This window comes from Halichoeres trimaculatus, unplaced genomic scaffold (genome assembly GCF_033239565.1).
Source record: "Halichoeres trimaculatus isolate MK-OKI-2021-1 unplaced genomic scaffold, fHalTri1.1 fHalTri1_scaffold_17, whole genome shotgun sequence".
NCBI classification, from domain to species: domain Eukaryota; kingdom Metazoa; phylum Chordata; class Actinopteri; order Labriformes; family Labridae; genus Halichoeres; species Halichoeres trimaculatus.
In genome coordinates, this window is record NW_027437195.1 from 19,672,205 (window position 1) to 19,699,703 (window position 27,499).

Below are 27,499 nucleotides of genomic sequence, written 5' to 3' on the forward strand. Positions count from 1 at the left end.
ATATCTGGACGGATAAAAGGGTAATAAGGATGTTTAAATAATATATAAAATCCCAAACTGTATGAATGACTAAAACGGTGTGTTTTCTTTCTTTCTTTCTTTCTTTTTTTTTTGAATACCTGGAATGATTTTCCTATTTGGAAAATATTTATCAAAATAATGACTTGATTTTCCTAGATATAATCATTTCTTCCGAGTAAAAATAAAAATTTAAGGTACCCCCAATTTTGTCAGTCATTTGCATTGGGAATTTAATTTTAGATGTCCTAAACACAATTTCTTCCATCTAAAATGATCTTTTTAGATAGCTGTGATAGACTCCTTATGAGCATCAATCAGGAAATTAATGGAGCTGTATTTTTTCATCATTTAATTTTGGACAAAACAATATGACGAATTACTTGGGGTTTTTTTGTTTTCTTTTGCAATTTTTTTTTTCCATTTTCAAAGATATGCAGGTCATTGCAGTAACAACTGATTGACACATGTCGAGGCTTATCATTGATTAAAATAAAAATAAAAAAATAAAATAAAAAAAACAGAACAACATCCCCCCTTCCTTGAAGCCTTTGAGCTCAAATAGTGTTTTATTTTCATTTCATGTGAGATACAGGTACATCTCAACAAATCAAAATAGTGAGGAAAAGTAAATTTATTTCGGTCGTTCAATTTAAAAAGTTAAACTATAATAATATGTTGATCAGTACACACAGAGTGAAATATTTATTATTGTCAACATATTTGCATTTTTTTAATTGTGATGATTTTTTCTTACTTTAATGAAATGCCATCTGAAAAATGTGTTTATTTACATGCACACTATGCATAAATAGTTAAGGCCTGTTTTGCATGAATCTCTGCATCAGTGTGGTGAGGAATGGAGTAGCTCTGCTGAGGTGCTTCAGAAGCCCTGGTTGTTTTGAGATCGTGGCCCTCAGCTCATCATCACTGGGTCTAGTGTGTCACATCTTCCTCTTGACGAAGACAAAGGTCCTCTATGGGCGGGGTTAAGGTCTGGTGAGTTTCCTGGCCAATCAAGCACAGTAACATATCATCCTCACTGAACCGGCTTTTAGTTCTTTTGGTGCTGTGGGTAGGAGCCAAATCCTGCTGGAAAATTAACTCAGCCTCTGAATAAAGCTAGAATTTCATCATTAATGATATCTCTGGACTTCAGAAAACTCAGTGCACCCAACCCTGCTGATGACATGGTACCCAAAACCATCACTGACTGTGGAAACAAGGCTCAGTTCACAACCTTGTTCTTTACCTTGGCTGATTGTTCAAAAGAAACACAACAAAAGCTGCACAGCAAAAGATTAAAACTCACCATTTTATTATGATAATGTTATTTGATATGTCAAATTACAAGTGTATGATGTAACATAAAAACAGTTACAAACATATGTATGCATATTTACATTATATATTTATGAAAAGTAACGAGCTACATCTGTATAAAGAAAATACAACTATGACATGAGTTATTGGGACTATAAATTTTACATCATATACTTGGTATTCTCAAACCATGAGAGGAAATACCTAGACGTGTAGAAACCAATAAAACCAGAACAAGAAACGTTAAATTATAAAACGGAAACTAGGATGGACGTGAGGCACTTTTTTGAGGTTGTCAGGATGTGAAAGCCGATGGCACTAAGAAAACAAAAAAGAAGATGCACAGGAAAGAAATATGCACAAATAGAGAGTGAAAGAAAGAAAAAAGAAAACAGGCAGTGTTTACAGAATAGTTAAGAGTAGTACCATTTATACTGCAAGTTTCAAAACACAAATGTCTTCCACTATTTAGAACTAATCACATAAATGTTACATCAAGCGCTGTAAGATGAAAAAAAGCTTACATATAGTATCATCAGTGCACCAAAGCATCGGAGAATTGAAACATAACCACTCAATTGCTGTGAAAAGTAACCGTTTTAAAACAATACACTGAAGAGAAACAGGTTTATATAGCTTTTTTTCTTTTTTTAATCTACACAATGTCAAGAATGTACACTTGTATGCATTCCCAAAGATATGCACAATTTTTCCAAGATTGAAAGAGGATAAAAGACTAGCAGCAAAGTGGTTAAAACTGAAGTCTTATATAATGCAGGTCAAAAAAATATATATATTAAAGCAGACAGACACATGTTGCATATATAATACAGTACATGACAGGAAGTTGCACTGTGCTGGTTAATGCAGAATGAGAAGTGTTATTTCAGCATTCTCTACACTTTGTATAAATGCATGTCCTACATTTTGCTTCTCAGCCAGCAAGTTTTAATCAGGTTCATCAAACCTTGGTTCAGCTTGCAATAATGCGGAAAAAATCCAATTACAATGGGAGAACATGAGAAGCAACCAAACATTTGGTTACACACCAACCCCACACGCACACAAACACACACACAGTAACGCATACATACTGTAAACCTCATGCGCACACACAGCAATCAAACATTCCATCATGGTTATAAGCTGTTGGAGAATTAGGGTTTAACAGTCGTTCATAGCTGATTTTCTTTGTCAACACAATAAAATTAGTGATTGTATCTAGCAGCTTTATATGTACGTATGTATATATATTTATATATATCAAACTTTTGAAACAAGTGGACTGCCACTACTGTACCGTGTTAGCACTATCCTTCCATCTAACTTACAAAACTAGAGAGAAACTCTATTAGAAGCTCAATAGTCATTTCCATCACGAACGCCCTCTACTTTTCAATGTGAAATAATACTAAAAGGTGACCTATGTACATAATGCTGTCAATTGAAGCTACAGTATATGCTGACAGCAACGATAAATACAGCTCTATCTTTCAAATTTCAAAGAAAAAAAGCTGGGATTATTATCAGAACTTAAATATAGTGTTAAGTATTTACATGTGTTTTTGGAGTTTGGTACCAGGGGTGTGTTGTCTACTAAAGTGTCCTGTCCCATCACTGACTTGGCCTGCAGAGAGGTCAGCGTGTTTCCCACATTAGAAGGTTGCATAGAAAGTAAATGGAGCATTGGTCAGGGCGGAGTTAGGAAAATAAATGTCATACATGTTTTTTTTTTGTTTTGTTTTTTGTAAATCAGGAGTGCCAGGAGAAGAGATACACGTGTTAGCCTATCCAGCAGCAGATCTGCTGTTAAATATTAAGATCGACCAAAATTAACTAGTTTCAAAACACGTGAGGGACAAATTTTTGGAAGTTTGTTCATCAACTTCAATTTGACATTTTCTACTGTTAAGCATGGACTGACTACCTATTCCATGTTTTCCCAAAAGGCTTTAAAGGAGTAGTTCAACACATTGGGGATCTCTTTTTTTCTTGCTAACAGTTCAGATTTATAAGTTAAATACAAAGCTTAAGTTAGTGGCCTGTTAGTTTAGCTTAGCTTAGCAATCAAGGTTTAAACAGCTAACCTGACGTTCAGAGTTAACAGACACCGAAATAGACTCTAGTAAAGCTCACCTTGACATTTTGCTTCTTATTTAATACCCTTTTTTCAGTAGTGTTATGTGACATGCTTCAATGGGGTTACCATGAAGAAATGACACATAACCTTCTAAGTAAACCCAAACATTTTAGCCCACAACCCTCCAAAAAGACAGAGATAAATTTTGTGTATTGATAACCTGAATTAGTCACCTCTAGGTTCACATGGTAACAAAGAAATTAAGAAAACAGATGTTTTATGTTTGCACGTTTTCAAAAATCAATCTTGATTTCTGTTTATATTTTCTTTAAATGGATGAAATTCTTTGAAAGTCTTTGATTTTGGAAGGCTGAGCTACAAATATGCATGTAGATTCTGTTGCATTTGAAGAAAGCCAGGTTAGCTGTTTCCCCCACAGTAAATACAATCAGTCCTTGACTTCACATAAGAATCGTCAAATCTTGTATAATAATTTCACTCTTTGCCTGAATTTCCCAAAACATTGAACTACTCCTTTGTTGTCTTTTTGCTCATTTTGCAGCAGATAGAAAATGACTCTTTGGGAAACAGGATGTTCACACTGTTAGGAGTCAAAGCCTTAATCACAAAGCGGTGGAAACGTCAAACGACATCTAATACAGTGCATACTAAGACATATGCACGCTCACACACAAACGTGCTCATACAGTTACATCTGTATGTTTTATACAAGCTAAGATACTCAGCATTCACTCATCCATTCAGGGCCTGTTACATAAAGACAAGAGAAGGGAGTGGACTTAAACTTTTGAGGCGAAAACACAAACACACAAAAATAAATGACAATAACGAGATATGAAAGGAAATTAACACAAAGAGAAAACAACCGAGTCATGAGACAAACAAAAATTTGGAGAGGGTGCTGCAACCAAAGCTTGGAAAGCAGTGCTTTTAAGAGTTTTGCCAAACTGGATGCTAAATTAAGTCGAATTTACACACAGACGTTTAATCTGAGGGAATCTCAATCAAAGTAATTTTAAGTGCCTCGTCATATCACCGAAACAAAACTTGCTGGTTGAGCAACATTTCAGTCTTTTTTGTTTTTTAAAAATAATTCTTTAAAAAAATAGAGCAGGAAAATAACAATGAAGAAACAAAAACACCAACTTCACTACAGCAGTATATAACTGAGAGAGAACTGAAAGTCACTGGGGCAGATGTATTTGTTCGACTGTCAATGGTCCAGAGGTGCTAATAATGCGAATTTCATGGTGTTGAAATATTTTGTGGGATTGGGGCTTGAAAAGATACATTTTCCCTTGTAATCATGGAACTAATCCCTTTACTTTGGAATGCACTTTAACATAATCTAAATCAATGTTGATAACTACACCAAGCTGCTTCTCTGTGACGTTCTCTTCAACATTCGTTGTGAAGAAAAACAAGGAATTGGCCATACATCCACCTCAACAGCTCAAATCTTTAAATTACACTGCATGTGGCAGTTAAAGCACCACAAGAATATGAGAGGGTCACCTTACGTCTTTCGGGGGGAGAACACCATTTCTAGTGCACTTTTCTCTGTCTCGTAATTACATAGTCAGCAAATGCTTAAGCCATGAAGGAAAGGCCACTGTTACCCAACCGCAAAATCACAAAAAAAGCAAGAAAGGATCCCTTTTAGCATACTCAAACAGCAAGTATTTTCTGAACACAAAATAGTTTTGTTTTCTTTTTCATAACCCTGTACAAAACACAATTTTCCTTCATAAAGTTACACGTGACTTATAGTAGAGTTTTGTGGCCTGGCTTTGTCGATGCATGAGTGAGTGTGAATGTGAAACAGTGGTGTGTGTATGTGTGTGTAAATGTGTGTTTAGTAACATCACCAAGTCTATTAATCTTGACTCCTCCTCCTCCTCTTCTAAGATTAAGCTCCTGAACTTAGCTTGTTGCTCAGAGCCCCCACAAAGCATATGGTTTGTCCTCCGCTGCAGCTTGTCGGCGACAAACGCAAACTGAAATCTCCAAAAGCCCTCAGAGCTGGGGGTCAACAACATGTCACCCCGTCTGAGAAGGAATGAAAAAAGGATGCCGGCTTTTTAATTTTCCGCTTTTATCCACTTCCTGTGTTAGCTAGCTTTGAGGGTGTCCCAGAGTCTGGCATCGGGTCACCCCGCGGCCTTGTGCTTGCCTCCACAGCAGCGGCAGGCCTCGCCACAGTGGTGGCAGGCGCGCAGAGGCAGGTAGCAGCACATGCAGGGCGCGATGAAAGAAAGCGCCACCAGGGCCAGCCAGCGCAGGCAGAACTGCTCGTCAGATGTGTCACATGAGCAGGGGTCCGAGAAGTCGCCCTCGGAGTCTGACATGCAGTGGTACAGCATGCTCTCGGCACACAGCATGCAGCTGACTTTGTAGATGCACTGCTTGATGGGGTCGGGGGCGTCTTGGCACTGCCCCCGCCAGTTGTCTTCGTGGTTGAACATCTCCCGACAGTAGATACAGCGCGAACGCTCGCCATCCTCTCGTCGCCGCCTGCCCTTTTTGGACTTCAGCACAGGTGAGGGCTGAGTCTTGATGGCTGTGTCCTTGCCCAGACCCAGCCCCATTCCTGTTCCAATGCCCATACCAGGGCCAGAGTGGGAGTCCCCACTAGGGCCATCTGGGAAGAGGTACTCACACTTTTTAGTGTCTAGTTTGTGGATGGTGGAGGGAAAGTCCAGGTCCTCACGGTCAGTCTCCTGTTTCCGCATGACAGGGTGGCGGTAGTCCTCATAGCCTCGGATGAGCACGTCTTTGCGTGGGTTGATGCGAACGATCTCCTCTTCATCCATGTGAAAACTGACATGGCGTGACGATTTAAAAGAGACCTTTAGAGAAGGAGAAGGAGAGAATTAGGAGGATGGGTTCATCTTTCCATGTTAATCACACACTATTTTGTGAAATTTGTGTTGCAGCGTGAATGGTTGTGTGGACATGCAGACCTGTGGAGGCAGGTAGCGGCGGTTGCTCGAAGGGAACTCGTCGAAGGGTTGCGCACGGACATAGCAGCCCCTGAATGGCTCGGTGGAGACAACATTGTTCAGAGGAGAGAAGGGCTCTTTTATCGGTGTACAGATGGAGGGAGGTTCATCGCACACCTTCAGAAACACAGACACGCATCAAGTTAGTTAGACAGACAGACTCCCACAAAATGTGCCACACCAGAAATCTCCTCTCACAAAATTATCTAAAGCTATCACTTTCTTGTCTTGTGTGATCATTACACTCTCAAAAGCACTAACAGTTGCAGTCAATTCAGTTTTCTGATCACAGCTGTTTTGACTCGGGGTGTGTGGGCTGTGTGTGTTCCTCTTGTATCCACCAGGGGGCGACCTGCACCCACACTTGCTCAGAATGACTGTGCTGTGTGGTGATGACTCAAGGCCCTTCTGTTAAGAACTCACAGTACCATCCGCCTTGCTTGTGTTCCCACAAACATTTTAACTGATGCAAAATCTGCAAACATGGCCTGCTTGAAAAAAAGAGGCACTGAAAACATATAAATACAATCTGCAGAGAGCATACGAGTTGTTACTTATCTCACCCCAAAATTTCAAAGCTCAATGTTATCATCAATATGTATAAAGGTTCTAAATATAACATCCTGTGAATGCAGCAGTCTGACTCAAACATGTTGAATGTTTAAAGAAAAATATATAACTTGCTGAAATAAAAAACATTGTGGAGAAAAAGAGCTAAATTTTAGGACTCCTGGCAACAGAATTTTTAAAGTGATGGCTGTTCATGATTCATGCGTGCAGAGGTGATGAGAGCTGGGGGAGGACAGTAAGTAGTTACATCAAGAGTTGTGTGATGATTTTTCACGTCCAGCTTTGTTTCAGCTCCACTTGCAGCTTTTTTTACACATCATCACATCATGTGTGTAAAACGCTGAGTAAAGGTCAATAATGTTTAATTCAGGAGCTGAAGTTGTGTCTTTAAAAACAAAAGTCTGTCATGTTATATCTCTAGACACACGCCAAGCTTTCTGTACACGTTCTGGTTCGATCCAAACATTCAAGCCGTGCACACACCAGCGAGCTGTCCCTCTTTTCCCACACACACCCCGACCTCATCAAGGCAGGGTTAGTCCTCCTCTCTTCTCCTTCTTCCTCCCTCTTTCTCTCTTGCTCTGCGTGTGGAGGAGGCTGCTGGCTCTGGTTAGTCAGTGCCGTGTGTAAAGTAGCCCACGCCAGTGCTTTAACGCACAGCGGAAATCTGGTTTGCTCCCAGCTGCTGCTACAGTAATTACTGTCCTGTGGTTGCTAAGAGATGCTTCCTTTGACTTCTTTTTTTCCCCCTCTCTCTTTCTCTTTTTCCCTCTCTCCCCCCCCTCTCCACAACTTGACTGCTCACACATGGTGTGTGTGTGTTTATGTGACTTTGCTCCTTCTCTGCCTCCAAACATACCAAGTGGTGTAACACACATCGAGGGGGGGAATGTGAGGAGCAGGAGACAGTGGTGGGAGAGAGGAGAAAGAACAGAACAGGAAAAAATGAGTTTGTGTTCAAGTTAGTGTGTGTGTGTGTGTGTGTGTGTGTGTGTGTGTGTGTGTGTGTGTGTGTGTGTGTGTGTGTGTGTGTGTGTGTGTGTGTGTGTGTGTGTGTGTGTGTGTGTGTGAGAGGCCAACGAGTCTGCCTAGGGAATGTCATAAACCAGCTCCAGCTGGAGAAATGCAGAACAGAACTTAAAAAGCCAGATGACAGCTGTGTGTGTATGTGAGAGAAAGAAAGAAAAGAGTGAGGGGTGGGGGGCTGAAATGGGAAACAGACTTGGGCTTCCTTTTAAAGCACTCGCCTAAGCCCCGCCATTCAAAGGCATGCGTGGGGGCCAATCTGAAGCTGAGCTGACCCAGGAGATGTAGCTGGGTGAGAGGAGAGGAAAAAAGGGGAGAGATGAGGAGAGGAGAGGAGAGGAGGTGGTGGGAGCCAGGGGCAACCTGGCACCACACCACTATTGAGGATCCATGCACTTCCGCCCTCAAAGGAACTGGTGTTCATAGGGAGCATTGGGGTCAGCAACATAGTGCAAAAATACAGAACATGCTAAAGCACTGCCTAACACAGAAGAAATATGATTGCACATGCAGAACTTTGATGGTTTTCCATCTTAAAAGAAGTGAACTCTGGGTAGTGCAGTGTTCATCATCTATGTCTTGTTAACTTAGAACAAACAAGAAAAAAAACAAGTTGGAAGGCTCTGCTCGCTAGCAAACAGAGTTTTGAGCTACTGTTGTGACTGACAGCTATGTAAAAAAGCTATGGCTAGCAGCTTAGCTTAGCACAAAACTTGGGAGAAGTGAGACAGCTCGACAGATTGTCATGGTACAAGAAAGATGAATGATTAGCTTTCTAACTTCAGATGTACTAGTAAGTATTGCTGCCTTTTACATACAAGGCATTTTGGATGTAGCTATGTTAGCAGAGCTTAGCATCAAAAGTAAAAACATAAAAAGTAGCTTAATATTGTCTTAATGTAGCAGATTTCCTAAGCATCATCTTCATCTTATCATTTTGATTTAGTGAATAGCAGTTGGTGGTGGTAAAGCATTGTGTTGAAGTATAAGGCTACAGCTAGCAGTTGGTTAGCTTAGTTTAGTTTGGTTTAGCATAAAATCTGGAAGAAGTGAGACAGCTCTACAGATTATCATGGTACAAGAAAGATGAACAAATACCTTTCTAACTTTACAAATCTCCCACTTAGCTTTGCTGCTTTTCTTTTTTCAGCATTACATATGTAGCAACTTTAGCAGAGCTTAGCATAAAGACTAGGGACACAGCTAAACTAGCTTGGCTCTGTCCTAACTAGCACACAGCAGCCCCTTTAAACCTCATCTTCATTTTATTTGGTTTGTGTTTCAGAACAGAAAATGGCTAAAAAAGAAGCTATCGTTAACTTCACCATCTTTACACTATTCCCACAACTGCTAAAGGTGTCTATTTACATCTGGATTATTAAATTAGAGTAATATAACTTGTAAATAAGTATTCTTTACAAGTGCAGGATGGTGGATTGTGTTTGTTTTGGACCAAGCCCAACTCTATGCTTTCCTGTTTTTAACTATCATGCTATGCAATGCCAACTAGTTTACTAACTAACTAGCTAAAGCTTAGCAGTAATAAATGCCTGATGACAAAGCTCACAGATCTAGACGGAGCTCTGTTGTGAGACCCTTAACCCATGTGACTGTTTTGGTTCCATGACTGAGGCTGTTCAACTCTACAGGCCAGCAAAACCTCAGTGCACTAAGCTGATAAGAGAAAACTTCCTGCCAGTTCTAAATTAGATGCGGATGTTTTCCTGTGGCATTCAGGCAAAAAAAAATTCACTTTGTTCTTGCGGAAGGACTGCGGTGATACGGTCTAATTCCTGGCAGTGGGTCATCACAGCTGAGTGGGGCGTCTGTGAAACCACGTCTTTTAAAATTGGGTGAAATGAGTTGCCTGTGCATGTCATGTTGGTTCTGTGTGCGGAAGAATGTGGTGAGTTTGTGAAGGGCATGCAAGAGGGTGTTGAGCCTCAGAAGGGAGGATGTGGGTGGAAAGGTCCGACTTGCATGCATGTACATTGACATATGCTCATAAATGAGAGGAGGCTGGATTAAACACAAAGCAGTGTTTGTAGCCCTGCAAGGCTAACATGAATTCCTTTATTAAGGATGTCTAACAAGGCTCGATTGTGACCTTAGATACTGATAACCACAAGAATTCCAACAAGGTAAAGGTCTCCTGCTCTGTACAGCTGTGGGGACTTTGATGCAGAGAGCTGTATCACACCTTGTTGTGTGCTGCTATTTGCTAGTTCTCTGCTGCTTCACTTCTCTTTCTATGTAGCCCAGGTCTTCGACCGCAACATTCGGATGCCAAATCACCATGGTGACACCCTCGGTGGCTCACTCACTGAACCTTGTGAACACCCCCCTTCTACCCACCTCCAGTTTGCACCCCCTGCTGCTGCCTAGCAACAGTGGTGCCATTGGATTTCCTGTATGTTCAGACAGGTCCCTTAAAGAGGAACTTTGCCACAGGAAGAGGAAGGCAGCTCCCGCCTGCTTCACTCTTCTTCCACTCAATCAGAATACAGGATTTAAGATATAAGGCAGGGCTGAGGTGAAGACAAGTATGGGCTGTCTAAAAGCTGGATGACATGACAGAGGTGACGATTCTTCTGACCAATCAACTAACAGCAGTGTTTGTAGCTCCACCTTCTGGGGTTGGATTGGTATGTGGTATGGTATGGTATGGATTGGAAGTGCCACAAAATGCATTTACCGAATGCCGGATGAACTGAACTGAACTGCTTGTTGGAACACAGGACTTTTAACAACACTACAAAAATGAAATATCACCAAGTGTTAATGTATTATTTTTAGATAAAAATCTTATTAGACTTTATATGAGCTACATTCACCTGACAAGTCCAAAAGTGTTGTATTTCAAGATATTAAAAGACAAAAATAAGGCCTGGATAAACAAATATAACAAAAACTTTGCCAATTGGGTAAAAAAATGCACTTGTGAAGTTTCTTTGGCCTGAACCACACGTATATGGATATTTTTTTGATCGGATATCTTTGTCCTTGTTTAAAAAAAAATCTCCGTCCACACCACAGAAATATCTCTGTTCATACAAAGAGGCCAAACTGAAAACGATCGCCTCTGAAGCCTGCAATGCCATGCCTGGCCGATAAGTGGCAGGTTAGCAACATGTGAAAACCATAGAAGAAGAACGTTATGAGCATGCGCAGTCAAACACAGTGACTTGTTGCTAGGCCCTTGACGTAATCGCGCCAACACCAGCTCCGTTTAACACCGCTACACGGATCCACTCAACCGGATATTTTTTTTATTTCTTCACTTTTTATCTGTTTTTAACAATCTCCGTTTACGTAGGTGAAATCGCCGTGTACGTGTGGTTGAGAGGCCCAATCGGACAGAAAAATGTGCTTTTAGGAATATATCCATATACGTGTGGTTCATGCCTAAAAGTAAGAATTATGTCTCAATACAAGAAACTAAGAATTCTTTCTGAAACTGTCAGGTGAATGTGGCTCATTTTAAGTCTCTTTAGACCTTTTTATTTAAACCAAAAATAAACACTTGCATAGATTCAGTTACTGTAGCCAAGACTGCGGCAGTTTAAAAAAACGTGCAGTGCAACGTTAACACTGCAAACCACAGTGTGAAAAATGACCAGAGTTGAATACAAACATCTAACAGTGTCAAAAGTGATTAATCAGATGTTCCACAAAGGAAGCACCTATCACATGCCTGTTGCATGGGCTGGAACCAGGTGCGAGATGTTTCTGTGTTTCTCGTCAGTGAGTTTAACAAGCACTGCCCTTCGTTCCCAGAGGTGTCTTTTCACCTACTTTACAATCAGAAGTAGAACAGGTGACTGACGGTCCCGTAACAACCCTGGTATCTTAAACAAATGAACATAGGTGTGGAGACTTGAACTGTAGACCTCCCACTGCTCTCTGCTAAGGAGCACCAGGCACTCTTAAAGCCAAATGTCAATAGCCTATAGAGTGCTACACGCCAGGGATAGAGCAAATATTCATGATTTATAACACAATACATCTTAACAGTTCTCAACCTGTCAGAGAAAGAGGCCTGGCTCATGAGAAGACACATCCAATTTGGAGAAAGTCAAAATCACAAAATATCTCAAAGCAGCCTTTTGAACAAGCAGCTCCTGAGGCCATGGTTATTACATCGACACCAACTGTAAAAAGAGTGACAGCTACCAAGCTAGATTGATAGAGACAGCTAAGCCTGCTCGAGCACAATCGCTGGCCAACACCCAGCTTCACCTCAGGGTCTGGCTGGCACTGGTTTAAACACCTGTAAATCTCCAAGAACAACTGTGTGAAAACAAAGGCAGGTGTCAGCGCCTGGGTGGGACACATCAGACATATGGCTCAGGTTCGAGCTCTGACCTGCCTCTTATTTAATAAGGTGGGAGAGTTCAGCGATAAATCTTTCCTTTTAAAAACCCACACCAGTTTCACTTTGACATAACATCGATCAACATCTCCACTCTGCAACACAGAAATGACTAATCGAAAAGCAAATAGTGGGGTTGTTTTTGTCATGACACTTATTTTTAGCATTCAACACAGAAAGACAAAGACTTCTCAAAGACAGGTGACACGCTTAAAAAAAGTTAGTAACAACTCACCGGTAGTCCATCCTCAGGTGTATCCCCAAATGACCGACAGCCTGGAAGATAAAAGGAGAAGTTTAGAGGTTAACTTTTGCATTTTTAAACTCAAACCAAAACAGGAAATGCTACTGTTCAAGAGGGATCTGTAGTTATTTAGATGTCACAAACATGAAAAGACTTATTTATGAAACTTCACCACGTGAGGGTAAAACTTCATGAAACCTACTCCAACTCTCTTCAACCCTTAGCTACACTAAAAAGACGATGTGTGCTTTTATTTTGGTCAAAACACTTGGCTCTAATGGCTCTTATCTGTTTCTCACAAAGCATATTCAGGGCTAAAGATTTCTTCTCAGGCCTGAAAAGAACTTATCAGAACTTCTGCTTTCCTCTAAGTGTGACTTGATGAGGGGAAATGAAAGTTGCTTGGTGTCAGTGGGGCACACTAGGGTTGAAATGTGAAATATGAACGTCCAGATTGATGCAACTACGACCCAAGCTACAGTTTCGTATTTCATTTCAGCAACCAAAACAAGTCGTCGGCGGATGTTTAGGTGGAGCTTATGTTTCAGGTATCAGACTGACCTTGTTACAGCTTTTCATGAGCAAAGAGGGTGAAACTGTAGATTGTCTAACCTGAGAGAGACACTGGTGATATTGATATTTTCTCACAGAAATGCACTTTTTCCCCTTACTCTTGTAAAGCAAAAAGATGACACTTCATCCAGAGACTCCTAAATAAACAGATAATGTTGTCAGATATCATAGCTTTATTTTGTTCAGCAAAAACAGATCTGAAGAGATGTACTGGGATACAGCTTAATTGCCCCATTGGAGTATAACATGGGGCAATTGTTGATTTGAGTAATACCAATTAATCGGGCGGGCCGATTAATCGGGCGGACCGATTAATCGGGCGGACCGATTAATCGGGCGGACCGATTAATCGGGCGTATTATAGCCTGTCACCGATTAATCAACATCAGCCAAAATGTAGCCAATTAAACAATTTTTTGCTCCGCAGAGATTCTGTCGCTCCTGCTCCTGTGTGTTAATTAATATAAGGCTACTACACAGCGCCTCACTTCATAATGCCATGCATGATTAACCTGGGCTTATAAATTCTCTAGTTATTGTTTTGGTTGAAATAATTTTTGAAAATGTTTCAATATGTTTTGTTGTAATTGTATTTATTGCACGTTTTGAAAGCAGCTACATTGTTACTTAAAATCTAGTTTAGTCCCATGCATTAAATGGAAGATGGAACTTTTCAATAGCTAGTCATAATTTGTGTTTATATACAGTATTTATCCTGTGCATATCAATGAATTTATTACATATATCAGCCGATATATCGGATATCAGTCAATATATCGGATATCAGCTTCTTTTTGTCCCCAGTATCGGCATCGACATCGGCCCCAAAAATCCCATATCAGTCGGGCTCTAATACCGAGTGTCTGCCTAAAGGTGCAGGGCCCTGTGAGGCTGGCTCTCAAGCCAGGGCCAAGGTGTGAATCTACTCTTCACTCCCACTGTTTCCTGCTCTATCCTCTGTCCAGTCCTCTCTGAATAAAGGCACAAAAGCCAGATTTTTTTTAATGGTTTGGACCAAGGATGTTGCACAAAACCAGGATGTGGACTAAACCATTTTTTTCTTAATGAGAGGGAAGCTGTTTTTGTACCTGGGGCATCAACAAGTATCTTTGAAAAGCTCAAGTGAAGCACTGAGACGGCATCGAGTGTCAGCATTCAGGGAAAGGAAATAGAATCATATGGCATGCTGGGGAAAAGTGACTAGTTTGTGTTTCAGTCTGTCCATGAGCCTGTATGTCTGTCTGTCTATACCGCACAGAGAAAGGTGTGTGTGTGTGTGTGTGTGTGTGTGTGTGTGTGTGTGTGTGTGTGTGTGTGTGTGTGTGTGTGTGTGTGTGTGTGTGTGTGTGCGCGTGTGTTTGTGTGTGTGTGTGTATTTCTAGCACACAGAGAGGAAGATGCTTCCTGCAGCACGACTCTGGCAGTGTTGGGCCGTGGAGCTGCCTGAGCCATGTGCCTGGTGTTGCCTTAGCAACAGAGGACTGCAAGACTGAAACACACACGTGTGCTCACACACACACACAAACGCACAGAGCAAAACATACCCCCCCCATACACACACACACACACACACGCACACACACACAACAGTCCAGAACAGCAGAACGATGCAACAGGAATACAGAAGAAGCTGCCTGCCTGAGCTGAAGAGAGGCATTACACAACAACACCAGCAGAATACTGAAGATAGCAAAAGAGAGGAGGAGAGGCAGGAGAGGACAACGGGGTGGAAAGAAAAAAAAACACAGACCGAGGGGGAGATGAAAGTCTGCTATCACCCACTGTAGCTGACAATGACAGGAAGAAGTAAAAAGTATTTACTAGCAGACAGTCGAGGCTCGAGGTGAGGTGAGGTGACAGTCACCAGCCATCAGATGTTTTATAAATCTGCAGCTCAGATCCTCTGTTAAATGTTTTGTCCAAATATCATGAAATAGTGGAAGACACGTGTGCACGAGGCTTTGTATGTAGCTCCAGCATCCAAAAATACTTATGAAAGAAGGGCCAAGGTAGAGTGAAAAATAATACTTGGTAAATGAATTTTCTTTCTATTTTCCGACAAACATCCCCTTTTTTTATTCTCACGCAGAGCTGTTCAACAAAGGCAAGCCATGATTACCTTTCACCTTGACTATGTGTGGACTTGTGCCCAGGAAGTTAAACTCTCAGATAAATGCCTGTGTGGGGGAAGAAGTGACTGATGCCCGGCGGTGATAAAGGCTTTATGATATGTTCTGCCGTGCCTTCTTTTGTGCTACCCAGGGTTCCCAGGTCTAGAGAGTAAAAAGAGATTATAGCTCTCGAGCCTGCCAGCCAGCCTCTTGTGTAACACGGGGCTGGGTGGCAGATTGCTGAGCTGGCGATTCTGCTGCTAATTGGATGACTTTGCAACCTCTGGCACGGTACAGAAAAATAATGCTTATCAGGATCCAAAGCTGCTAACTAAACTGTTGGACTGAGCTCCAATCAAGTGTAATACCTAGCTTAGCTTAAAAAATGCTACACTGATCACAAACAGAGCAAATCAACCCTTTTTTACACGACACCTTACAAAGTATCAGGAGCTCAAAAGTCCAACCTGTTCATGTTTCATCTCAGGTTGCCGCTCCCAATTCATGTCCTCCCTCCCCTTTCTTTCTTTTTTCTTTTTTACAGCCGTGCCGTATCACCCACCGTCTGGGCACAGTGTTGCCCCGCCAGTCACTCCAGGAAGTGGAGAGTTTATCCGGGCAGCTGGGCGCTGATAAGATAACGCAGGAGGGGTCATGCTTGGTTGAATGAGCAGGTAGCAGGAGGGGGAAGTCATTGACACTAATCAACGCAATGCATCTGTCCTCGAACACATGCTAGGTCAGCCATTACATGTCAATGAGGCAGCAACACAGGAAGCAGACAGAATGCACGCCATTCTCATTCACCCACATTGTTTTCAATGTATCGGATAGCTTTTAACATGCACAGTGTAGCACAGCCTCTTGAAGGAAATTACAAAGAAATCTGGTGTTGGAGAGTCCAGAACTGCCAACAAAAATAGACACAATTGGATGTCTTTGAACACACACACACCTTGATTGATGTCTTCGATGGCTCGACGAATCCCCCGGTCGAATGCTCGGGCATCAGCTGGGCTCTGAAAAGTCAGTCCGAACTTCTTGTCGTTGATCCTCCAGTGGTGGAAAATGGGGTTGACCTTGTTGTAGACGAGGTCTTTCTGCAGGACACACTCCAGCACCACCTGTCAACATACGAGAGCTTGAGTAAGTCAACAAAACTGTGATTTGTTTGGTGAGAAGTAGTCAATACACAGGCTTAAAATCTTTCAATGTATGCTGATGACATTGAGGTTTCTCTTCACTGTGGGTTGTTTAAGTCACATTAATTCTTGCCACTATAAACACAGTAACTGAATATAAAGGCAGGGATTGGCAGGAAAGACCTACATTTGAAACTCAAGAGCTTTGAATATAGAAAATCAAGAATCATCTAAAGCCCAATAGTTTGTAGATGATTTTTCAAACACATTCTGAATGGTGGGGTTTTCATTACACATGATGATAAAGTCAGAGAGCAGTGGTGGCAAAAGAAGGGGTTTGGGGTGGGGGGATTGTAAATGTTTTGGAGCCAGGCAGCCCAAGTGTGTTCCCAAAGCCTATTATTAATCAGGGCTACTACGCCGCCTCCTGGTCTTCCTCTAGGCAGATTAAATGAAATGTGAGACGACCATTAAGGTTGTTGACAGTTTTTTTTTTTTAAATGGACGTGCAGAAGAGGTAGCTTAATGGAGTGTGAATGTGTGAGCATGCGCAAGAATGAACGCAAGAGCACTGGAGCTGGTGTAAATAAATAGCTCACTGCTTTGACGTATTTGTTTTTACAAAGTAATAATTGGTACTAATCTGGTTTTATATGATCATGAAATTTAAGTTGTGTGACCTCAGAATAAAATTGAGAGCATTTGTGCAAGTGCATATAATTGTTGTGCAACTTTTTATGCATAACATTCACCAATATAGTGAGCATTTTTTCTGTGTATTAAAGTGCCTGTGCCTTGTTTTCTACAACTCCCAGCCCTCAACACTTCTTTGCAGAATATGTTTTTTTACAACACGAGGTGTCCCAACCAAAGTAAAAGTAACACTTACATCTGTACTTGTATTATTATTCATTTCTACTCTTTCTTTCTTAGTTTCACTACTGATCGCTGTATTATTTCAGCAATTTAATAATGAGTATGCAATTGATAATTTCTCACGTCTTGTTAAGGCACATTTTAAAAAGCTCCAACACGCACAACAAAAATTAAAACCAGTGCATTTTTTTTGGTCTTATTTTAAGTGAAAAACATCTTTTCAGACTCAACATGAGCCACAGTCACATAAAAAGTCCTGGTAAATGTCTTAATTCAATATATAACTGCTTGCTTGAAGTTAAAAACAAAAAAAACAGGGTAAGAACAATTGACCTTTTCGGATTCTTAAATTAGGACAGTAATTTCATTTTTATTTTATTACCAAATTTTTCTCACCCCACTGGCAAAATATATTTTACTCACTTTTAATTAAGACATTTTTTCTGGATTTGTCAAGTGAATGTGGCTCAAACTGAGGCTGCTCAATTGTTTTTACTATGAATTAGACAAACATTTGCTTCAATTTTAGTTTTTGCAGTGTGTCAAAGTATTTCTCAGAGATATGGTATTAAAAGTACAAAAAGAGTTAATACATTTTAGCCAGCTAGTAAACTAACACACCACCGTCAGGGCAGGTAAACAGCTAAGTAAATCAGCAACTGATTTCCAAAGCCTGGGATGATGAGGAAAAAGGCATAAAATAGTGCGTCAGCAAATAAAAATCTTTATTTGTAAAAATAAAAGCAGAAGTGAACCTCCAATAATTCGCAATTCTGTACAATAAGAGCAGCATGGATGAAGATGTAAACATCTCTTGCTCTTTCATGCTCATCATCACTACATTAAGAAAACTGAAAATCATTTAAATCATCAAGAATGCAGAAAAAAATTGCAGACAGCACCATTCCCCACCAATCTGGACAAGAGTCAACGTGTTCACTGTAAGAGGCTGATACGTGGCAGCTGTATGAGGAGGATGACATGTGATATGTGTGTCAGAGACAGTGCACCCAGGTATAAATTTCACCTTAAGTGTCTGGGCGAAAGCTGCTTTTGTCCACACTGATAAGACTCACATGTAACTCTAAATACTCTAATGTCACTGTTACAGGACAAGGAGGTGAAGCCTATAAGAGCAAGTGGGATGAGGGCGAGCAGAAGAAGGGATGGCTGCATGGGAGGAGGATGGGGTGACACGCAGAGGGGGAAAGGGGGGGGGGGGGTCTGCTGTGCCTCTGGGGCTGATTGTGGAGGCGAGACTGAACGGAGCCGTAGCAGGTAAGGTGAGCGCGCAGCAAGGCCGACAGAGGAGGAAGTATCACGGTTGCATGTAAAAGGATGACACTTAACACCGCATTCCACACTGTGCTCGGAGAAAAGAGGAGGAGGAATGGAGATAGAAAAATAGAATAGAAGCTGGATACGTTGGGGGGTGGATGGAGACAGGCGGCAAAACATGCATGGAGAGAAGGTAGGTACTAGGTAAAAGCACAAGTTTACTCAGAGATCAGGTGAAAGAAATGAGATTTTGTACTTTTTTCGCAACATTTTGCAGACAAAAAGAATATTCAACATTATTTCTGTCCTGGATTGAAGTAGTGATGTTTAAAGAATGTAAAACTCAGTCAAAAATAGAGATAAAGAGGCATGAAAGGTGTTATGCAATAACAAAAACACAGAGTTTTTGAGGCATGGTGGGAGGAATTGGATCCAATGGATACAAATTGTTTATTTTACTGAAGAATTACAGTTTGTAATAGGTATTGTGCTGGTAAACAAATGTTGAACAGCTACTTGCGATTCAGTCCATCCACCCATTCATTATCTGTAACGCCTTTCCTTTCTGAGGTTGCAGGAGGCAGGATGCTAACTCAGGTGTCATTGGGCGCAAAGCACTGTAAAGCCTTGTATTTGTGAGGCAGCGTGATTTAGAAATCTTCAACCAATTAGATCTGTACTTTTCAAGACAGCAAGTGAATCAGATTTAACTATAAAAAGTAAAGGAGATGAGAAAAGGGAGGGAGGGAAAGCGGACAAGGAGGAGAGTGATTGGTAGCTATATGGAGAGCCAGCTGAGTCATCACCAGTACACTCTGTGCCGCATCACTGCGCTTATAGACAGATCCTCTCCACCTCTTCCGTCTCCCGTCTCTCTGGCTCCACCTCTGTTTCCTGCTCTTTGACTACACACATCTCTTTCCCTGATTCATCCAAAACGGCTCATTTCTACCAGCGAAGCTTCTCTCCCTGTGACGACAGAAAGTCCACTTTCCCTCTTCTGTGATTTAGACATAACAAATCAGAACATCCAGAAGCTCTACTCGAGGCCTCCTTTTGACTCAAACAACATAATTATGGCCTTTCTTCTACCTCCGGAATCAAAACACCAGTGTTACTGTTTTAGACAACACTGTGGTAACAACGACAGATATTCCTCTGTGTTTTCTTCCGACTCAGGCGAACATATTCTTATGTGGTTGTGTCTGCTTCCTTTGTTTTCATGGAATCACCACTCTGTCTCTCCTCCTCCTGATGCCCTCAGACATGTCAGTGGCTCTGTGGTCGACGCCAGCACCGTGGCACTGGGTGGCATCCCGACAGACCTACATATGGCGCAGCGTTTGTTGTGGTGGCTGAGGGGTGGAGTCTGGCGGCAGTAGGGGGTGTTTTACCGCATCCCAGAAATGATCTCTCGGGGTCTCTGAGCCATGTCTTTACCCCCGTCTGAACAACAGCATTCCCGTCACACCCTTTTCCTGTGCCACACACATGCTTGGATAGCAACGCATGAAAAACACAAACACACCATAAACGCTAAACACACATAAAATGTGATCAGTCAGAGAAGATTAAAAAAAAGGAGGTGATTTAGACGCCCTGCTGAAACAAGCCTCTAATGTTGGATCATCAGGATCATGGTGGCCTCCTCGCCTCCCTGACATCTAACAGCTTTCTCACTCTCTCCAACAAAGATTTACATTCTCATTACCACAAACCAGGATTATCCCAGTGCATCTACTGGATCTGTTTTACATCTAGAACACAGAATGAGTCTGTGACAAGAAGGTCATGGGCTTGAGAGCAACAACATCTAGGGCCATGAGGATTAAGACAACACAGAAAGGATGACTCTGTACTTTGCAGGTTTTGTGAATGTTTGTCACTGCTGTAACACTTCATCAAATGGCGAGATGCATGGAATGTGAAAATCAGGGCCAATACCAATGTTTCAAATAATAATGTCACTAATACCCAATCTTCTTTGTCGCCCCCTTTCATTGTCAACATTTTTCTTTTATGTACGACCCTGAAAACAAATATATTTGTCCAACAACTGACTTCTTCTGCCCAAAGAAATAGCCTCTTCTCTAAATCTGCAGTTTGTCCAGCATTAAACCTGATACAAAACAACAGATAAAAGTTGGCTACTGATGCATGGGCAAGTTATTTTCAAATGGGCTAATGTCCATCAAGAGGGAAAATACTGGTTGATGCCGATGCTCAACTCTTACATTGAAGCAAAGCCAACAGAAACCAGGGACAGACATTTCTAGCTAATAAATTGTTCAATAGTCACAGCTATTTCTATTTCAACCATTTACTGATTATTCAGACAGTTTCTTGCCCCTTCTTTAGATATGAGGAGAGGGATCCATGTAATGGCAATGCAAAATTGTTGTTGTTATAGTTTAGGGCTACAACTAAAAATTATTTTAGTAATCGATTACTCTGACGATAATATTTACGATTAACCGATGAATCTGAAAAAAATAAGATTCACTGTTATTTTGGTTGATGAATATTGTTTGCTTTAAGATATAAACAAAGAAACAACATATTGTTGTTCTTAGTTGTTATTATCTGACGTTTACCCATGTTTTGTTCTTATCGTCAAAACTCAGTTTTTAACTTGTTTCTGCTTAGCTTCACTGCGTATTGTGTCTAGCACTGCACTTTAACATCCTTGCGCAATAACTTCTGGCCATGCTTGCTGCCGACGTCTTGCTTATGTGACTGTTGTATGTGTCTAGTATTTTGTCATTTAAAATACTGCGTCCTACGCCAGTAGTACTGCTGTCTAAGACAAATTTCCTGCAAAGGACATTAAAGTTGATCTAATCTAATCTAATCTAATATCTGAGCAAAGTTTAAGCTGACCAGATACTACATTTACAAAGTATAACAAATGACATAAATGTATTGTCACATAAAGAATCACCAGTATGGGCAAAATAATAGAAAATGTATAGTTATGTCATCAGATTAAGAACTCTGCCCTAACACTATCTGTAGCAGCTAACGCTAATGCTAACGTTTGTTTAATGAACTCCTTGTGGTTTTCAAACAGAGTAACAATTTGATAAAAAAGTCAAAACAAGTCTAAAAAGACATACCATGCAATTCACAACCAAGCTAAAATAGCACTTAAACTCATTTTATTTAATTTTTTGCAACTTGATTTTTACAGATTGATTATTTGAATATTCAAAAAAAAAACGTTCATAATGAAAACTACTATTCAGCATCCTTTTTATGCTAGTAATTACTGAAAAGTCAAATAGACCAAGGCTGGCCAAAAAAGCACTGGAAATTACATACACAACAAGAAGCCTGGTTCAAAATATGGTTTAGCTCTGGGCAACTCATTTTTGTACCAGCACACACTATTGGGACTCAATTTCTTTGTAACTTGTTATATTGAAGTTATTAAAATCCCGAGTTCGGCCCATGTAAGGACACAGCTGACTTGACACACTGTAGCTGTCAGCCATGGTGTGAAAGGCCCGCCTCTTTACCTCATTCAAACTCAATCCAAGCTAGGTTGAGTTCAGCATTACCAATACGGCACCTGCCGACTATAGGCTTTAAAGCTCAGAATCAGCTGGAGTCAAGTTAGAAATGAGGCAGGTCTGAGCCTCCACACTAACAACTATAGGGTGCCTGTGTGTGAGTAACCTGAGGTGTGCCTCTGATTGGGTAAACTCGTCATCTTGATATCTTCTAAACTGACAAGTAAAAAAAATCTTCAAATCCCGAATCAGTGTGAGCCATTACAGAAGTTTACTATTTGGACGAGGCTGTTAACATGTTTATTTCTGCCGTGAAGTTCTGTTTTTTTGTTCTTTTTGGCTCACTGTGCAAGTAGTTCCCTGGTACTTCTGGAGCCAGCCTCAAGTGGACACTCGAAAAACTGCAGATTTTAGCATTTTTTCATTGCCGCACATTTTTACACTGTAGATTACCACTTGGGTGGCAAGTTCACTCAGACAACGAGCCATTTTCTTTTTTGTCTCTATTTTTGGCTCTGAAAAATCATACAGGGCATAACAGGATGGCCAGTTTCTTTCTAATATTAACCACAGATTGTTAAGACGTGTGGTGAATAACAGTCTGACAAACTATCAGTTGATTATGGGTTTTTTTTTTTCACTGCTTATTATTCGAATGACACAAATTTATCTGGTAAAATCATCAAAAAAATTTGTCTGAGCTTCCATAAAAACTGTGAGTGCTATAGAGTTGATTTAGCAAATATTTCACAACGACAGGGAAGACAACCTAAAGCTAAGACACTGAACAGCAGGATCACGGCCCATCTTTTGGGCCCGCTTGTACCAAAGATTGACAAACATATTTGTGTACTGTAGGGAAAACAATCAGTGTTAATTTCCAGCCCCCTACTCCATCATTAGGGGCCTTCTAAGCTCCTTGTGTGTTTCCCACATCCCTCATCCTACATTCTTTGCTTCTGAGTAATCTGTCCTTCTCTTTAATGATATCATCATGCATCACAGCATCACGCACTTCGCTCCTATTTTCAGATACCTGCACTGTGAAGGAAAGACAAACAACCACTTCCTGAGTGACTGTGTCAGTGAGTGAGACATAGTGAGGGGGAGTCTGGGAAAGAGGTGAGGGGTTCAGTGTGACCTCGCAGAGGAGAATGTACAACCTTGTGTTGTGCATGAAAGATTTTGTTCAGTGTAGCATCACTTGGAACATCTGAAAAAGATCATTCCACCCTAATCAGCAGAAGGGTTGCCTTACCAGTTTGTCTTTGAGCCTCTCGCCCTTGATGTGGAACTCCACAGAGGTAGGGCTGGGACTGGGACTAGGGCTGGGACTAGGACTGGAGCTACAGGGACTGAGGTTGGTGCTGCTCCCTCCACTGCCTCCGCTATGGGTGCTGCCGCTGTCCTCCGCCCGGCTGACCTTATAGACGGTGACACAGCTCAGGCCTCCGCCCCCCAGGGGAAGCCACCCACCGCTGGAGTCATCCCGAGTCATGACCACTGCTCTCACACGCGCATAACTGTCACTGCAGAGAAGGTAGAGAGGAGGAAAATTAGGAAACAATAATTCAGAAGACTTAATCAGCGGTGCTCAGCAACTTAAAAAGTACTTTCCTTCTGGGGTTTTTGAGTTGCATTACAAAACATCATCAAAGCAGACATCCTACATGAAAGAGTGGCCCACATACAGCTGAGCTGTAGTACAGTACATAGAGCCTACACAAATGGTCAGGGCATGTTTAGTAAAGAGCATCATACTGACATTAGAAAGTCAGTAAAAAAAAACAAATACTGGTTAAAAAATTGGTGAAACTAAACTGAACTAAAAAAGAAAAAGAAAGAACAAAGCCAAGGGTTCAACCCTGCCTTAGATGTATATTTAGCTCATGATAGAACAAACTGGTGGCCACCATTTGTAAAGTCTGATGCTGCTGGTGTGTGTTTAACAGTAGACAAAGGGTGACTGACCATGTGGCCAAGTTCAGTCTTCTGGTCACAGCAGGTTTCTAACCTCTGCCCTAAAACAAGTGGCATCAAACTGGATGAAACAGTTCCCAGGCACATCTTACTTTCAAATCATGAGTAAAGAAATGCACGAGGACTAGGGATGGAAATCGAGAACCAGTTGTGGATGAAAACTGGTTCCACATAGCTCCTTCCTTTGACATCATTTTCCTTTTTGCTTAAAGGTTCCCTTTTCAATGCCTTCAATGCCTGTAGTGCACATTCTATTCCTCTGTGCATCGAAAGTTTTTTTGCTTATCTGCTTCGTGTCGGCACTACAGACACCCCAATGAACCAATCAGAGTGAGCTGTAGGGAGTGTCTTGGTTTGTTTCTCTCCCTCCCATAAGTGAGAGAAAGCGAACAAAAGTGAAAGTGACGAGTTGCTCCCCAAAAGAAACTCTATCTTTGCAATATGGAACTGATTTGGATTCTTCCCAAGCAACACAACACAAACGAGTCATTTGCAAAGTTTGCAAAGAGAAAGTTTGTAGCCCTGACGGGAAAACAACAAACCCTTTTAATCGCCTGAAGAGACAGCACCTGAAACAGTATGGGCAGGAGACCGGCAGCCACACCGTCATTCACGCAGCACAAACAACTTAAATACAGACTTGATAAGGGCACTCCAAATGACAAAACAAGTCAGCACTGTAAATATGTGACTGAAACAGTAACGTTTTACCCTGCACAGATAAGTTTCCCATACAGCTAAAAATCTGTGAGTTAAAACAAAAATGACTGCTTTATTTTCTTGAGTGAAGTTGAGTTTAAATGGCTGAAGTGCATTGTAGTTCATTGTAGTTCATTATATCAAAAGATGACATCTGCATTTTATAGAAGTGTTGTTTCTTGATGTTTGGTTCCGTTTATTTTACTTTAATATTAACTGGATTTTAATAACATGAGTGTGCTACAAGTTGAAGTCACTGGCTGATATGCTGCTTTGCTAAGCTAGCTGTTATGTAGCAAGTGTGCACCTTACTTAATGTGTTCAAGTTGATTTTCACTTTGAGTTAAGCAAAAAAAAAAGACTTGGCACAAGTTTGCTAAATTATTTAGCTGAATAAAAAAAGTGCTATGACAATTCCTGCTTAAATGATCTTTTATCCTTTTTTTCCATTTAAAACTTTAGTTTTAAATAGGTTAACTGTTTTTTATTCATTCAAGTAACACGCAAAATAGTCTGAATAATCTAAATCAGGGGTGGGCAAACTTTTTGATTCGTGGGCCACAATGGGTTTTGACATGACAAAGGGGCCGGACCAGGAGCAGATGGATGGAGTGCTTTGGTAACTATCAGGGTATCATTCGTTCAGAAAACAAATAACGATCTATTTTTCGCTGTTCTGATTTTGTTTTGAAATTAAAATTAGAATATGAGAGAATGGAATTATAATGGGATTTTTAATCTGTGTATGGTTCGTTCTTTTGTTATTCTGTTTCAGAACAAAATTAAAAAGAAAAAAAACAAAAAAATTGACTTGTTTTTTTGTTTTTCTGTTTTAAAACCAAAATGGAATAACAGAAAAACAGAATAACAGAAAAACATGTTTTTTCTGTCCTGGTTTTAAAAATGGAAAAACGAAAAATAATAACAGATTGTGTCAAAATTGTTTGTGTGATATTTTGATATTAAATGTGAACTCTCTATATAAAAATTAGACAAATAACTCACATTGAAGGTTTATACGGACATGTTCCTGAGCTTTTTTTTTTTTGATAAGTAACAGATCGCTGACGATCCACTCCATCCTATCCACGTGCATATGTGCACTTCCATGTGTTGCATTGAGTTTTGTTTTGTCCACTTTCCTTTTCTTAGGTCCGTTCATCTTTACAGAAGGGCTGATGGGTCAGAGGGTAAAGTGCGAACGTGGAGTAATAGGCCTTCGCTTCACCTCAACAAAGCCAATGTATCTAGTTTGCCCATGCCTGATCTAAATAAAACAAAACGTGATTAAATCTTGATTTTGCAAAAATAAAATTGTAATATGAAATTTTTTCCATATTGCCCACCCCTGGCTTTCATTTAGTTCCAAGTGCCTTGCAAAACATGTCATAAGAAGCAGTAAGTGCTGTCTACAGAAGCAACCTCAAAGTGTGGCTTCATTAAAATGAGGAGTGCCATGTCTTTGACGCACTACCCTGCCGGTGTTTCAGTTTAGACAGTTACTGTTATCCGGTGACTCAGTATCCTCACAAAATATCTTTCAAATGAAAACCTAATGGCATTTATGAGAGTTCTCAATAGCTGTAGCAACTACCACAACCACACATGCATTCAGTTGAAAGTCGCCAGTTAACAGGGTCAACTGTTTAAACCAGAACATCAGTCAGACTGTACTTCCTCACCTCAGCTGAGCAGTGAAGGTAGGTTTATCCTGTGCTATGCTGACATAGCACAAAAGATACAGGTGAATTGCTCAAAACATGGGTGTCAATAAAAAGATAGCCTGCTGTTTAGAAATATTAAGCCAATGCAGAGGAGTTGAAACCTGCAGTTTGTAGAACATCCACCACTGACTGGCCCTTTTTTGTCGCCTGTCATGTATCTCCCCCAAAATGAAAACATGCATGGAAACAACTCTAAGCTCCGTGCTGGGTCCGCTGAGGCAGATTCTGTGTCTTTTATTTACATCATTGCTGGAATTGTATATTTCATCTCATCTTCTCTATCCTTTCCTGCATTCTTTGCTGTGTGATATACAGCAGCACGTATCATCTTAAATAAAGCACGACATGCTCAAAACTGCTGTGAAAAAGCAAGAACAAAATGAAGCAGGACTTGAAACAGATGACTTCAAGTTGTTACGTATTCTAAATTTTAAAGACGATACTACGCGAGAAACGTAAAAGTTTAACCAAAACATCACGACTGGAGTGCCTTTATATTGTCCCCTATGTTATCAGTTTCAGCACACTTTAGCGTGAATTTAAATTTTACACAGAAACTCCAGCACTCCTTTCACTTCTCTGTCTTCACTTAAAGTCAGATGCTTTTCTGGTTAGATAACACACTGCACTGGGCCACTGGAAAAGACAAAGGTCAGGGTGTGCTGAGGGCAGCATTTTGCAGTAACTCTGGGTAAAATATTAAATACTGGAGGGAGAACTGAGAGCTGACAGACAGGCAAAAGGGTGGAAGAGTTTGACTGCCGGATGTCTTCCTGTGACACAACTGCTCTCTGGTCTGTGTCCTGGTAGACCGAGGAGCATGACGTCATGTTGTGGAAAAACTTTAAAACATTTTTTTATTAAACAGCGATTACAAATACAACTAAATAAATCATATAGTTAATACTAACTAGTAGCTCCTGCTTAAAAAGAAGAATGGCTGTGTCC

The 27,499-nt window shown here is 40.8% G+C and overlaps 1 protein-coding gene across 1 annotated transcript in view; it reads right to left on the bottom strand.

Moving 5' to 3' along the window:
* Positions 1–1,319: 1,319 nt before the first annotated feature.
* The window catches only part of spred1 (sprouty related EVH1 domain containing 1), a 36,968-nt gene continuing 10,788 nt past the window's right edge, over positions 1,320–27,499 (bottom strand). Inside the window, exons 2-6 of the mRNA XM_074692247.1 lie at positions 23,407–23,677; positions 16,296–16,464; positions 12,648–12,688; positions 6,406–6,561; positions 1,320–6,291 (exon numbers count right to left, since the gene is read on the bottom strand). Coding sequence (XP_074548348.1) covers positions 5,593–6,291; positions 6,406–6,561; positions 12,648–12,688; positions 16,296–16,464; positions 23,407–23,677 — 1,336 coding nt within the window. The 3' untranslated portion in view covers positions 1,320–5,592. The remainder of the gene's footprint in view (positions 6,292–6,405; positions 6,562–12,647; positions 12,689–16,295; positions 16,465–23,406; positions 23,678–27,499) is intronic.